General features: G+C 39.8%; 2 protein-coding genes across 4 annotated transcripts in view; both read left to right on the top strand.

Annotated features, from left to right (window-relative positions):
* LOC138161829 (zinc finger protein 107-like) overlaps window positions 1-6,966 on the top strand; it is a 35,588-nt gene extending 28,622 nt beyond the window's left edge. The window contains exon 7 of the mRNA XM_069088806.1: window positions 5,465-6,966. Coding sequence (XP_068944907.1) covers window positions 5,465-6,013 — 549 coding nt within the window. The 3' untranslated portion in view covers window positions 6,014-6,966. The remainder of the gene's footprint in view (window positions 1-5,464) is intronic.
* Window positions 6,967-15,453: 8,487 nt separating this feature from the next.
* The window catches only part of LOC138161820 (zinc finger protein 420-like), a 22,197-nt gene continuing 22,037 nt past the window's right edge, over window positions 15,454-15,613 (top strand). Inside the window, exon 1 of one of the 3 annotated variants that reach the window (XM_069088775.1) lies at window positions 15,454-15,577. The gene's annotated coding sequence lies outside the window, so the exon portion shown is untranslated. The remainder of the gene's footprint in view (window positions 15,578-15,613) is intronic. The other 2 variants (XM_069088776.1, XM_069088777.1) reach the window with 2 other exon arrangements.

The raw sequence follows: 15,613 nt of genomic DNA, 5'->3' as shown, positions 1-15,613 counted from the left end.
TTTTTTTTTTTTTTTTTTGCTTTTTGGAGGGGGGAGGGCAGGGCAATTGGGGTTAAGTGACTTGCCCAAGGTCACATGACTAGTAAGTATTAAGTGTCTGAGGCTGGATTTGAACTCAGGTCCTCTTGACTCCAGGGCTGGCGCTCTATTTTTTTTTTGTAGTGTTCACATAGTCCAAAGAGTCTTAATTTTTTTTTTCCTTCAATATGTTTTCCAGGTCAGTTGTTTTTACTGTGAGATATCTTATATTTTCTCCTATCTTTTCGAGCCTTTTGACTTTTAGTATTTCTTGTTGTCTCGTGAAGTCATTGGCTTCTGTTTGGTCCATTCTAATTTTCATGGAGTTTGTTGCTTGGGCAAGGTTTTGTTCTTCCTGTGCCAAGATTATTAATTCACTTGTCATTCTTCTCTAGCTCTTACTTCTTTTCCAGTTTTTTTTTTTCTCAAGCTCTCTAATTTCACTTATAAAAACATTCTTAAGGGGTGGCCAGGTGGCACAGTGAGTAAGAACACTGGCCCCAGAGTCAGGATGACCTGGGATCAAATCTGGGCTCTGATACTTAGCGCCACACCCAGAGATAACTGGCCGTGTGACCTTGAGCAAGTTACTTAACCCCAATTGCTTTAAAAAACAAAAAACAAAACATTCTTAGCTCCATTTTACAAATTTGTGTCCAAACTTGGTTTTTTCTTTGAGATTTTGCCTGTAGATGTTTTGAAGTCATTATTTTCTGGTTTTGTGTCCCAAGCATCCCAGCCATCATAACTTTACGGTGGGGTTCTTTTTTTTTGTACGCTCATTCTTCCAGCCAACATCCTGACTTTGGAATTTAAGTTAGGACTTGCCTCTGCCCACTTCTGGAAGGAAGTCTGGACTGGTCCTATTGCAACTTTCTGGAAGTATTGAGTGTCATGTTATTACAAGATCTTAGGGACCTGTTGGAGACCTGCAAGCTTTCGGTGCTCATGCGATGGTCTGACCTAGGGCAGGGTCTCCTTGCTGCCCCCTGGTCTGAGCTCTGCAATTTCCTAGCAGGGGTTTGGGTCTGAGCAAAAGTAGATGCTGCTGTGGTCATCTGCTGTCAGCCAGCTGGGAAATTCTGCTAGTCCATAGTGGCAGAATTCTAGACTCCTTTTCTCTCTGGGATTTCCACCCTGCTTATTTCTCTGTAGGCTTCAAACTAGTCTTTATGGGGAACTCAGACCCAACTGCTCCTGAGATCTGAGACACACTGCTGCTGATTCTAGACTTAATTCTCTCTCTGGGCTTCCATCCCTGCTAATACAACCCTGGGCAGAGGGCCCCTTCTCAGTTCACCCTAGATCTGTGACCTAGAGCTGAATGATGGGTGCCAAAGCTGCAATTTGGCGCTTATTCCTGCACTCTAAAGGTGATGTATACAGATCTGGATTCTTCTCTTCCCTGGTCCACCACTGTTCCCTGAAGGCCTGTGTCATACAGGCCCTGGGCTCCTCACTAGACTGGTCCCCAGACCCTTCTCATCTCCTGATGCGATCCTGGGCAAGACAAATAATTCACTGTGAATTTGGGGGTTTCCCCATCAGGATTCTGTCTAGTGCATTTTCTAGACCTGTTTTGAGGAAATTTAGGTGGGAGTGATGGGAGCTCACGAGCTCATAGTTCTTTTCTCTGCTGATCCATTATTTGGCTCCAGTTTTCTTCATCTTTTTCCTTTTTTAAGAACAGGACACTTCTTGATAAACTAGAATATAAAAAGAGGCTTCGTGATTCCATCTCCCCTTCCCTTCTCTCCTAGGACGGAGACCAACCTTCACTTTTGAGCATGGACATAGTCACTTGGCTTTGGCAGAAAGCAAACATCCCATACCCATTGTAAGTGACTGCAAAATTCTTCCAGTTATCTTAACTAACAGGAAATGGTGTCTTCATTCTCTGTCTTTTAAACTATAGCCGCCCCTGATTGAATTTCTTTATCTTTTGCAAATCATTGGCCACGTATTAGGGTTGAAGTGTTTGAAGAATTTATATATCAGTCACATAAGTGAAAATTGGTTACCAAAACAGATGAACCAGTTCACAGACTTAACTGTGCCCTCCAAAAGGTGTGTGCTGAAGCTTTATCTTTACTTTTATTTTTTCTTGTATTTAGTAAGTCGGCACATTCTGATGTATGTGTTGATGGTTTTCTTTTGATGACTGTTCATTTCTTTTTTTCCCATTTTTGGTACGGGTCTTTGATTTAAATTTTTTAAAAAATTCATTTCCTACATATATTAGACTTTTATCAGCAGTCCTTAGCTAAAAAATTTTCGCCAAAGTTGCTTACTTCTATTCCATCTTGATTTTGTTCAGAAACAAGCTATTTAATTATACATAGCATAAGTTACCTATTTCAGTGTGGGGATGGGGTGGAGTGTGAGGGCATGACATCACCTCTGGGCCATGGGTTTTATTGCTGGTTCATTGGATTTTTTTCGATTGTGAAAGTCTAGTTGTCTCTATTGCTTTTCTTCCTGTGTTATAGCTACTCTTTGTGGCATTTAACCTGATGGATACAAACATGCATGTTTCATCCTTCGTTTTCTTTTTCATTTTAAAGTCTCTTGATTAGATTTAAAGACTCAAGGCAAGTGCATTCTCTTTATTACTCAATTCTACTTACTGAAACTTTATTCTCATTAATATTCCAACCAATAGAAGTCAGTAGGACTTTTGTATTTTAATGTTTCGTTGATACATTTTATTTTTTAAACAATAATCACTTCCTATTCCCCGACCTCCCCCCTCCAAAAGAAAGTTCAAAGCTGTCCAGTTCAGTGGTTGTAATAGACAGAGTATATGATATTGATATATATATGATATATATGATATATCTTGGCAACTAAATCTTAGCAGAGAGGAAGGAAATGTTTTCCACCAATGGAAACTCATTGGTCATTGCATTCTGTAACCATTGCTAGTAACCTTAGTCATTACATTTATCTCAATCTTTTAATGTTAACATTTTGGTCTTTTGATATATTTATTTGTAGAATTGTTGTCATATCTTTCTCCCCCCTCTGTTTTTTCTTTGCACCATTGTATAAATCTTTCCCATGTTTTTCTGAATTCCTCATATTTGTCATTGATTTCAGGACAATTATATTCCATTATATTCTTATGCTTCAATTTATTCCACCCATTTGATTAGCAGAACACTTTGGAACTGTACTTTGTTCATAGATTTTTACTATGCACAAAAGTCATGAATGTTTTGGCATTCATGGGACCTAACTGTCATTGACCTTCATATTAATTAGTATTTATGTCACACTTTTAAGATTCACAGAGCACTGTGTGTGTGTACACTCATGTATAATCTCATTCAGTGCATCATTGTAGCCTTTTTAAGGTAGGTGCTGGCACCCCTGTTTTACAGATAAGGCTGAAAGAGGTGAAATTAGTTGCTCAGGAGTCCGAAACAAGCATCCTGACTCCAAGTCCCGTGCTTGATCTCCTCCACCACCTCTGCTACATCAAATGTTCAGATTTGTTCTTCTTATTGGTGCATCAGAACAAGACTTCCAGTCATCCTGAACTTCATACTAGTCCTTGTGCACTTGTGCTTTTGAATCTAAATGCAGAATCTTAATTTTCCTAGTGAAATGTAAACATGTTTTATTTTAGCCCATTATTTCCAACCTGTCAAGACTTTAATCTTGATTAAGAAGAGATTAGCCCTGTGTCATCTGTAGTATTCATAATGGCGCCTTACATATTTTCTTACTTGAAAACCTTTGATGTTTTTAATAAAAATGTTCAATAATACAGAATTTTGGATGTGGTCTGTTTAGCTACCTACCTGTATGTATCATCACATAAAATACATTTCTCCATATTATTGTGAGCAATTTAATCTTTAGAATCTCTTTCAGATAAGTTGATGAAATCTAGATGCATAATACCTTTATCATGCTTTGATAACTAGTGAAGAAATTATCCAATTAAAGACACAAGAATTTTTTCCTTGTTCCAGGTTTCCTAATGTTCCATCTTATGCCTTAATGATTGATACTTTTAAAAGAGTTCATAAAGCATCTGTTTGTTTACAGATAACTAGAATTTTGATAGAAATGGGCATCATGTTTATCAGTCTGTAGTTTCTTGAGTAAATATTTATCTTGCTGAAAGCATAGCTATTTATCTAAGTTGATTTTAAAAAAATCATTCTCTAATGATCTCTCTCTTTTTATATATGTATATGTGTGTGTATAAATTTTTCTTAAGTAACCTGAAGTGTAATTCATTTAGTCTTCTGTGCGTGAATCCATTTAAAGCAACAAGGTGCTATGTTCTGTGTTCTCACGTGTGTTTAGTATCAATTAAATGGTGGCAAGGTGACATCAGAGATAGAGTGCTGGGCCTGAAGTTCTGAGTTGAGATCCTACCCCAGATGTTCAGTAGCTGATGACCGTTAGGGAATTGCTTAGCCTCTGTCTGTATCAGTTTCCTCATTTGTAAAAATGGGGGTAGTAATGGAACCTAGCTGCCATGTTGCAAGGATAAAGTAAAATAATATTGGCAAAATGCTTTGCAAACCATAAAGTACTATATAAATGCTATCTACTACTATTATCGATGATGGTGATCATTTCCTATTAATAATGTTGGTCTTACCATTTTTAGACTATTGATCATTTTCTTTGATAGAAAAGAAAAAATTAGAAAATAGAAGAGATAAAAATTAGAACTTAATATAAAGTAATTTTTTTTCTCTTAGTAAAGAGGAGTGTTTGTTGACATTTGTTCTCCTTAATTTCAGACTGCCCTTGTTGGAGGCCTACGTGTACAGCCGCTGACATTCCAGTATGGCGTATTTCTATGGGAGAGTCATCGAAGGAAAGACTCAAAAAGGATTATCCTGTAAATTCTAAGTTAGGAGAAACTTTAGAATATGACGCCGGATTAGAGCAACGAGATAGCCATCAAAACCTCTCAAAGCAGACAACAATCATAGAGAGAAAAATTCCTACTTTAAAAGCCAGAGAATGTGATGTCTTTGGAAAAGGTTTTGGTGTGGGGCCACTTCTGATTCCACGAAAGAGAGTACAAACAGGAAAATATTTAACTAAATGTGATACATGTGAAACAAATCTCAAACAGTGGTCAGATGAAAGGAAACACAATGGACTCTTTTCTGAGAAGCTTTGCAAATCTAAATACAGTAAGTCATTCAGTTGCCATTTAGAATTTACTGAACATCACAGAAAATATACTGAAGAAAAACTGTGTGAATGTAATGATTGTGGAAAGTTCTTTGGCGGGAATGGATCTCCTGCTGACCATAAGAGAGTTCATACTGGAGAGAAGTCCTTTGAATGTATGGGATGTGTGAAATCCTTTAAGTGGCATGGACATTTAACTGAGTATAAGAGAATTCATACTGGAGAGAAGCCTTTTGAATGTAATGACTGTGGGAAATCCTTTCGATGGAATGGAGAGCTAATTGCACATAAGAGAATTCATACTGGAGAGAAACCCTTTGAATGTAATGACTGTGGGAAATCGTTTACATGGAGTGGACAGCTTACTGAACACAAAAGGATTCATACTGGAGAGAAACCATTTAAATGTAGAGAATGTGGGAGATCCTTTAACCGTGGAGGGCACCTAACTAGACATAAGCGAATCCATACTGGAGAAAAACCCTTTAAATGTAGTGAGTGTGGGAAATGCTTTATCCGGAGCTGGCAGCTCACCACACATAAGAGGATTCATACTGGAGAAAAACCCTTTGAATGTGGTGAGTGTGGGAAGTGCTTTATTCAGTGTGGAGATCTCACTAGACATAAGAGAATTCATACTGGAGTGAAGCCCTTTGGATGTAACGAATGTGGAAAGTCCTTTAGCTGGAAACAAGAGCTTACTGCACATATGAGAATTCATACTGGGGAGAGACCTTTTGAATGTCATGAATGTGGGAAGTCCTTTAGGTGGAGACAGCAGCTTACTGCACATAAGAGAATTCATACTGGAGAGAAACTCCTTTGAATAGAAAGTGTTAGTCTTTAGCTGATATTAAGACCTCACCAAACAAGAAAATTATTATCAGAGAAACATCTTTTGAGTGTGTTAAGTGTGAGAAATCTTTTAGCTGGAGTGGGTACCTTACCAGCCCTTTTGGCCAGACTGGAATGAAACTTCCCTTAGGCTACTGAATGTAAACAGTCCTTTAGCTCACCTCAGAACTTTTCTGAGCATAAGAGGATTCATTTGAAGGAGAAAGCTCACCCGGAGAACATCAGTTTTATTGAATTATACATCACCTTGAAATGACCACCTCCACTACCACCTTTTTATGCCATCTACAAGGTGTTAATAACAATTTGTTGTTGTTGGACAGTTAATGTGATTTTATTTGTTTAGGAAATACCTTCAGCTAAAGCAACTCAGTATCTATTCTGCAACTTAAAGAGTTTCTGGGGGGACACAGAGATGTCATAACTTAACTAGAGTCACAAGAATGTCAAGGGTGGGACTTGAACCCAATCTTTACTAGCTTTTGAGGTCAAGTCTTTGTCCATTACACAGGGCTCCCACTCCAAGTTTAAATATATTTAACTTAAAAGGTTCTGAAAATTTTAAGAGTCATAAATCATTTTCCTTTAGTTAGTAGGAAGAAGCCTAATGATTACTTCTAACAGGCTCAGTTTTATTTGATTCTTTAAAAAGGTTTGAAAAGAGAGACAAAAACCAAGAATGCCCTTTAATTTTAAAAAAAATTATGGATTTTTAATTACTTGCATTTCCCACTTTGTCCTGACTCCACTCTATCACAGAGAATTATCCCTTAGAACAAAACCAAAGCAAAACACTGAAAAAGTCTGATGTTATATTTGACATTCCATACCTACTTAGCTTACTGCACACTCGGCAGAAAAGTTCTGGTGGGTGTCTTCTTATCTTTACGGTCAAGTGTTGTCATTAAAATTCCATAGCTTTCAGTTTTGATTGTTTTGTTATTCTTTGCATTTATATCATTAGAATCATTGTGCATGTCATTTTCCTGAGTCGGCCTATTTCACTCTCTAAGTTCATGCCTTTCCATGCTTCTCCATCGCTCCCTCTGGCACAGTAATGGTTTTCTTCATGTGTAACAGTTTCTTTAGTCGTCTCCAGTTGGGGGGCATGCACTTAGTTTCTAGTTCTTCATAGCCACAGAATGTGGCTGTATAAATATTTTGATGTGGAAAGGTATATGAAGTACTTCTAGACAAAATTCACCATGCATCAGGTGAATTTTTTTAAAAAGAAGGAATTACAATCATTATTACACAAAGCAAAAAAAAATTTCCATTGGTAGAAATAAACAAGGAAATTACATTATGTTTAAAGGAACCATAGATTAGGAACCAATATAAATATTAAACACTTGTGCCAAATGTCAAATAAGTGTAAAAATCAAATACTAAACATCTTTCATACACCATAACAATATAAACAATACTTGGGACACAAAAAATAGAGATTTAAATAGAAATAATGAAATTCTAAACAATGAGTGGGTCAAAAGAACAAATCAAAGAAATGATAACTGAAGCAATAAAATTGATTCTTTGAAAATTAACAAGCCATTAGCCAGCCTGATTAAAAAGGAAAAATTTTTTTTAAAAAAATTATCAAGATAAGTAACTTCTGGTCAAGAAGGCAGGCTTAATAGGAGGCTAGGCACTCATCTCCCACATAACTCTACTCCAGCAAAACTACTTTAGCAAAACCCTGAAATTGGCACCAGACCAAAAGAGAATAAGGAAATCCAATGAAAAACTAGAAATCTTCCAAAAAGCTAGCTGCCCAATGGGCAATTGGACTACCCCTACACCTCTCAAACAGCTAACGCCACCTAGCATGGTCAGAATTATAGTCTACAAGGCACTCAAGCAGGAGTGGAGGGCTCATCTGAGAAAGTGCCAGGGTGGTCATAAAGCCACAGGCGAGGGACTTTGCAAGTCCTCACAACCAACAGAGATTGACCAGCGTGGTTCTAACCAGGGTAGCATCCTAGTGCTTAAACCAGAACATTCCATGCCAAGGGCTCTGAGTTCCATAACAATGTCTTGAAACTCCAAAAGAGAGACATTAAGATCCATTCTGAACCTTAAAGATTCCTATGGGTCTAAATCCAGGAGATGGAGGTTAATGCAAGAACCCAGCACACTCAGTGAGATGAAACGGAGTTGACTATAATCCCTAATAGTACAGCAGAAAATTGAGAATGACCCTAACAGTCATAATTTAAGAAATAAAACTGGAGAGATAAGTAAATTAGAGACCTACCAGATATGTGGTAGCATCAAGAATTCTTGCAATCGGGAGATTGCCCAAAAGAAGTGCCTTAGAATTCAAGAAGACTCACAGGAAAAAAAAAATGCTCTTTTTTTCTCCCCCTAGGGGATACAGGACTATCTTAAGCAAGAGATTAAAAAAAAAAACAAAACCCTGTGGAGGCAAGAATGGTCAGGAGAAAAAATATCTTAAGGAAAAAAGTGGTAAATCTTACCCAAGAAATGGGATCCCTGAAAACTAGAATAAACAAATTGGTGACTTCGTGGGACAGCAAAAAATACTAGAACGGGGGCATCCAGGTAGCACAGCGAGTAACGGTACCGGCTTCAGTGTCAGGATGACCTGGGATCGAATCCGGGCTCGGATACTGTAGCACCCACCCAGAAACACCTGGCCGTGTAACCTTGAGCAAGTTACTTAACCCCGATTGCTTAAAAAAAAAATTACTAGAACAAAATCAGATGATTGAAAAAGAAGAATATTTAAAATAACTGATATAAAAAAGTCAACTTGGGGAACAGGTCAGGAAGAGATCATTTAAAAAATCATTGGAATCCTTGAAAACCATAATTTAAAAATATATATCTCAAGGAATCATAAATTAAAACTGACTGGCTCTTTTAGAACCAGAGGACAAAATAAATATAAAATCTTAAAAGGCAACAGATATGGATTTATAACCGAGAATACTGTGTACTGCAATGCTTAATATAGTCCTGCTGGGAGGAAAATGGAACTTTGATGGAATAGAGGACTTTGAAGTATCTGCCAAAAAAAAAGCAACCAAGCTGAGTGGTAGTGTTGTTCAGTAGTGACTGATTGTCCTTGATTTCATGGATCATGGCACATCAGATCCTTGTATCCTCCACTATTTCCCAAAGTCTGTCCAAACTCATGTTTGTTGCTTCCAAGACTATTCATCAGTCTCATCCTTTGCTGTCCCCTTCTCTTGTTTTCTTTTTTGTCTTTTCCAAAATCAGGACCTTTTCCAATGAGTCCTCATTATGTGGCCAAAGTATTTAAACTTCAGTATTTGTCCTTCCAAAAAATGGTCTGAATTAATTTCTTTACGTGTTGACTAATTTGATCTTGCTGTCTAAGGGACTCTCAAAAGTCTTCTCCAGCAGTATTAATGCTGTGGCATTCGGTTTTCCTTATAGTCCAATTCTCATGGCCACACATACTATGGGAAAAACCACAGCTTTCACTATATGAGCCTCTGTTGAGAAGGTGATGTCAGATTTGCCATAGCTTTCCTTCCAGCGAGCAAGAGTCTTGATTTCATGGCTGCAGTTGCTGTTTGCAGTAATCTTTGAACCCAGTAATACAAAATCTGATGATGTTTCCATTTCTTCTCCCTCTATTTGCCAGGAAATGATAGGACCAGTTGCTGTTATCTTACTTTTTTTTTATGTTAAGCTTCAAGCTACATTTTATACTCACCTCCTTTACACTCATCAAGAAGTTTTTTTTTTAATTCTTCCCTTTCTACCCTCAGAGTGATATCGTCTGAATGTCTGAGATTGCTGATATTTCTCCTGGCAATCCCAGCTTTTGATTCATTCAGCCTGGCATTTTGCACGATGTGCTCCACAGATAAGTTATATAAATTAGGTGACAATATACATCCTTGGTGTACTCCTTTTACAATCTTAAAACAATCAGTTCTTCAACGTTTGGTTCTCACTGTTGCTTCTTGGCCTGCATACAGATTCCTCAGGAGCCAGGTTAGACGATCTGGCACTCCCATCTCTTGGAGGACGTGCCACATTTTGTTGTGATCCATACAGTCAAAGGCATTAATGTGGCCAGTGAAGCAGAGATAGATGTTTTCCTGGAATTCCCTTGCTTTTGGTAATTTAGTCTGTAGTTCTTCTGCTTCTTCAAAAGCCAGCCTGCATTCCTGGTCATTCTTGGTTCACATATTGCTGAAGTCTAGCCTGCAGAATCTTAAGCATAATGTTGCTGGTGTGTGAGATGAGTTCAATTGTTTGATAATTTGAACGTTTCTTTGGCATTGCCCTACTTTATGATTGAGATGTAAACTGATCTTTTCCAGTCCAGTGGCTACCGTTGAGTTTTCCAAGTTTGTTGGCATATTGAGTGCAGCAATTTAACAGCATCATCTTTTAGGATTTTAAATAGCTCGGCTGGAATTCCATCACCTCCACTAGCCTTATTGTTAGCAATACTTCCTAAGGCCCAGTTAACCTCCAGGATGTATGACAGGATATATGACCATGCCATTATGATTATTAATATTAAGATCTTTCTTGTATAGTTCTGTACATTCTTGATAACTTTTTTTAACCTCTTCTACTTCTGTTAATTCCCTACCATTTTTGTCTTTTATCATGCCCATTTCTGCTTGAAGCATTCCTTTGATATCTCTAATTTTTTTGAAGAGATCTTTTGTCTTTCCCATCATATTGTTCTATTTCTTTGCATGGCTCATTCCAGAAAACCTTATGTCTCCTTGCTACTCTATGGAATTCTGCATTCAGTCGGGTATATCTTTCCATTTCTCCTTTACTTTTTGCTTTCTTTTCTTCCTCAGCTATTTATAGAACCTCATCAGACAGTCATTTTCTTTTCTTGCTCTTTTTCTTTGGGATGGTTTTTTGTTGTTGTTGTTACTGCCTCTTGTCAATGTTTTGAATCTTTGTCCATAATTCTTTAGGCACTTATGTTCCAGATCGAAATCCTTAAATCTGTTCATCATTTCTACTTCATATTCATAAGGAATGTTATTCAGATCATACCTATGCAGTCTGATGGTCTTCTCTATTTTCTTCAATTTAAGTCTGAATTTTGCAACAAGAAGCTCTTGATCTGAGCCACAGTCAGCTTCAGGTCTTGTTTTAACTGACAGTATAAAGTTTCTCCACCTTTGGGCTGCAAAGTATATAATCAATCTGATTTCAGTGTTGACCAGCTGGGGATAAAATGGCCCTCTGATGGAATCGAGGACTTTGAAGGGTTTCTGCTGAAAAAAAGGGGCTGAGGAAGATCTCTGAGATTACAAACATAAGAGTTCAGAGAAACCCTAAAAGCTAAACTTTTCTGAAAAATTAGAGCTGTATGATGAGATCGTTACTAACATTGTAATGGTTAAACAAGTGTTTCTTCAGAAATGTAATATTTCAAAGGAAGTCAGACTGGTTAAATAACAACAAAAATAAGTACTGGGGGTGGAAGGCTGGTTCCATCCTGAGGGTTTTAAGAGAGGAAACAGAGACAGGAAGGAGAGTAACAGGAGAAATGCCCTTATATATACAGGAGGAAGAAGAGGGAACTTAATCTCTCTCTCTCTCTCTTTTTTTACTATATTTATCTTTAGTTTTAAGTATTCACTTCCAAAAGATTTTGAGTTCAAGATTTTCTCCCCATCTCTCCCCTACCCCTATCCCAAGATGGCATGCAATTTGATGTAAGCTCTACACATACATTCATATTAAACTTATTTTTATATTAGTCATATTGTAAAGAAAAATTAGAACCACACACAAAGAAAGCAAATAATATGCTTCAATCAGCATTCAGACTCCATAGTTCTTTTTCTGGATGTAGACAGCATTTTCCATCATGAGGCCTTTGGAGTTGTTTTGGATCCTTGCATTGCAGAGAAGAGATAAGTATCATCAAAGTTAGTCATTGTACAATGTGGCTGTTATTGTGTACAATGTAGAACTTAACATTTCTCATAAGTAGGGTACCTGAGGATATTTGAAAGTGAATTAAAGGGTGGGATTAGAGGGCATCAGATAGAACTTCACTTTTAGATGGAATGGACCGCTCTGTTGCATCTCAGCCTCAAAGGCTGCTTTGAGTGCCTTGACTGAAAGTCAAAGAAAGTGGACCTATACCAAGGTACTACCTATTCTGCCTAAATGAACATAGTCCATTATGGGAAAAGAAAGGATGATTCTTCAATTAAGTCATAAACACTGATTCTTGATGAAAAGTCTAATAATGAGCAAAGACTCTGATAATGCATATTGATCAAGTAGATGAAACAGGTTAATAAAATTAAATGCAAATAAGGAGTGAAGAATGATTATATTCTGATGAAAAGATCATGATACTCTCCACTTTCACACAGGCAAGTACTGTTCATTAAAGTTCAAGGAGGAAGGGCTAGACCGACAATTCAGAGTGTAATCTCAGCATTAGACACCAGGTGGCACTCTGAACTCAAGCAATTCCAACTTCTGGGTTCCTTTCAGTCCCTCTGCCCATGCAGAATTGACTTTCCCAGATCTCTAACTTCTGTCTTTTATTACCTATAGTCAACCAGAGTTCTACCTCACCTCATTTAGTCTAGCATATAAAACTTGTAGATTTCCAATAATAATTCATAATCCATCACTCTGATTTGTGTCCCCATTCTCATAGGAGTATTTTCTCCTCCCCATTTTTTGACCAAAAAGGACTATGCACTCACATTATAGAGAAAAATAAGTTTAGTGAGTGTAATCAAAAGTTAAATTAACACCTAAGAAGACACTCCTAGAAAGGTCTGAAATCTCAACTTCTAACCCACCTGTTCTTCTCCCCCGCCAAGCCTTTGAAGCCCAAATGCTTTTGCTAGGGGAATTTCCCTTTCCCTTCACAATGCCCAAGAGGAAGAATATTCTCACCAATATCCAGTCTTGGCTGACCATCTAGGCAAAAGCTTTCTCTTTCTGGACTTTAAGTACCAAGATCATTGGAATTTCCAAGATTAAGAGCCGTCTTGGTCTTGTACAAGGTATGGTTACTGTTTGCTGTTTCCCTTGGATTCCAGCTGAGTATACTGCCATGCTATCTCTAGCTGATCTCCAATATGTCTCTCTGCTGTTTGTAACATAATCTGGTTTTGCTGCCAGTTTGGGAGAGGGGAGGAAGAAGGTTTGGGAGGGAAGGGAGAAGAACGTCATCTATTTGACTAGTGTACAGGCTCTAGGATCACTCTCCCAATCCCTAGTATCGTTTCATCAATGAATATAAATTATTGTTTCATATAATATAAATTATTCAATTATTCATATAATATATATAATTCAATATATTCATGTAATATAAATTATTCAATTCACCAATTAACATCAATTAGCTTTTACTAAAGGATATTTTCTGGGAAGGTTTAGCAAGGACCTAACTGCAACAATATCCCCCAAACTGGGAGACACTCTCCCTTCCCTACATTCCCACCCATTCTCTGGGGATAGTGGACCCAACTGAAGGGGAAGGGGCACTTCCTGGCCCTGTGAATCCTTTTCTCCCTTAGCATAGCCCCCACCAAATTCACTTCTAGATGTGTATAGCTGGTAGATGAATCATTCCCATGCTCAGCTAGGCTTGATCAAGCAGGTTACTTACCTGCTTCATGGTCTGTCTCTGGACTTGGCTGTTGTAGCTACTAGCAGACTGTTACTGACACTAGCTGGTGGATTCTGATGACTCAAATTTTCAAAGCTCATACAATCATAACCTGATCAGTTCTGTCTTTGAATATTTAGTCATCTCTGATCAGGGAAGAATAAGCATAAGACATACACACACGCGCGCACACACACACACACACACACACGACATGGTCACTAGGCAACTTGGTGGAAGATAGGGCCTGATGCCTATTTCCTCACCCAGATTCCCACAGCATTTCTACCCCCCAGAAAATGTTCATTTTCTGAATAAGAGAATCACTTGAACATTCTCTACCCCCAAATTCTTTTTCTTTCTTTCTTTTTTTTGGAGGGGGAAGGGAGGGCAATTGGGGTTAAGTGACTTGCCCAAGGTCACATGGCTAGAAAGTGTTAAGTATCTGAGGCCGGATTTGAACTCAGGTCCTCCTGACTCCAGGGCCAGTGCTCTACTCACTGTGCCACCTAGCTGCCCTCTACCCCCAAACTCTAATAACAAGTACATATAAAATATATCCAGCTTAAAATAAATGAGTGCAGACATATATACCCAGTTAGTTAAGTACTTGGTTTGGGAGGGAGGGCACAAGTATTTGGGGCCGAGAGGAAAGGCTTCGTGCAGAAGCTGGTGCCTGATACAAGCGGCTGGTGCTGATAGGACTCTCTGAGAGCCAGGCGGTTGCATTTTCACTACCAGAGGGACCTGGGAACCTGTGTCTGCTTCATTTTCCTCATTTGTAAAATGAGGATAATAATAGCTCCTGCCTCCCAGGGCTGTAGTGAGGATCAAATGAGAGGAAACTCATGGCACCGTGCAGGGCATCCCGTCAGAGCTATGTAAACGTTAGTCATGATTATCTCAAAGCTGCCCTGCGTGGCAGTTTCTGGTCTCTTCTGGCTACTCAAAAGAAATGCTTCAGCGGCCGCCAGACGGCATAAAAGGGGCAGGGCGCGGGACTTGGAATCCACAAGACCTGAGTTCAAATCCGGCCCCAGACGGCCACTGGGGGCGTGACTCTGGACCGGCCATTCTTCCTGGGATGAGGTGGATGACAACAGCCACCCCGGGGTGGTGGATGACGTAACGTGCGTGTAGCACTTTGCAGACCTTTACGCGCCGCTGCTTAAATGCTATTAACATTAATGCTACTCACATTCTCTGGCTTTGGGGGGAGGACGGGGCGCAATCCTCTCCCTGTCCTGCCTTTTAGAAGCAGATGAAGCCCTCCTGACAAACATTCACGGTGCCGCGTGCGCCCCGAGCCCAGGAGGGGGGCAGCCTGCCCCACTGCGGGGCCGCTTGGTCTCTGCCTCGATCCCTTAGAGTCCCTGTCACAGTTCCTTGACCCCCACTATGCAGATGGGGAAACTGAGGCCCAGAGAGGTTGAGTGACAGGCCCAAGGTCACACAGCATGTCAGTCTGAGGCAGAGGCCGGCCCCAGGGCTCCCCGCCCTATCCCCGCCCCGCCCCACAGCCTCCCTGGCTCTGCCGCCGACAGCCTGGGCCACCTGGGTCAAGGCCCCGGGCCTCAGTTTCCCCCTCCGTAAATGGCAGGGGGTGGCCTTAACGATGGGGTCTTCTTGCGCTGGATGGAGGATTTTGAAGAGTAAGTCCCGCCCGCTCCCGTCAGGCCCCGCCCCAGAGCCCTCCAGCCCCGCCTCTTCTCTCCCCCACCCCTCTCTCCCGGACCCGCCCCCTTCCCTCTCTCTGGAGCGGAGCCCAAAGCATCCTGGTACTTGTAGTCGCGAATTTGTCCCTGCGCAGGCGCAGTCTGTACTCAGGCAGGCCTTCCGGGGTTTTGTCGTAGGGCGGCTCCGAGGGGACAGTGGATGTGACCGCAGCTCCCCTCCCCAGTGATACGTGTGAGTGTGTGTAAGGGGCGTGGGGGGGGGGGGGGG

This window comes from Petaurus breviceps, unplaced genomic scaffold (genome assembly GCF_028583685.1).
Source record: "Petaurus breviceps papuanus isolate PSGF00001 unplaced genomic scaffold, PetGlider_PUasm1.0 185, whole genome shotgun sequence".
Taxonomy (NCBI): Eukaryota; Metazoa; Chordata; class Mammalia; order Diprotodontia; family Petauridae; genus Petaurus; species Petaurus breviceps.
The sequence above is the reverse complement of the archived record's forward strand: the minus strand, read 5'-3'. Positions and strand labels throughout refer to the sequence as shown.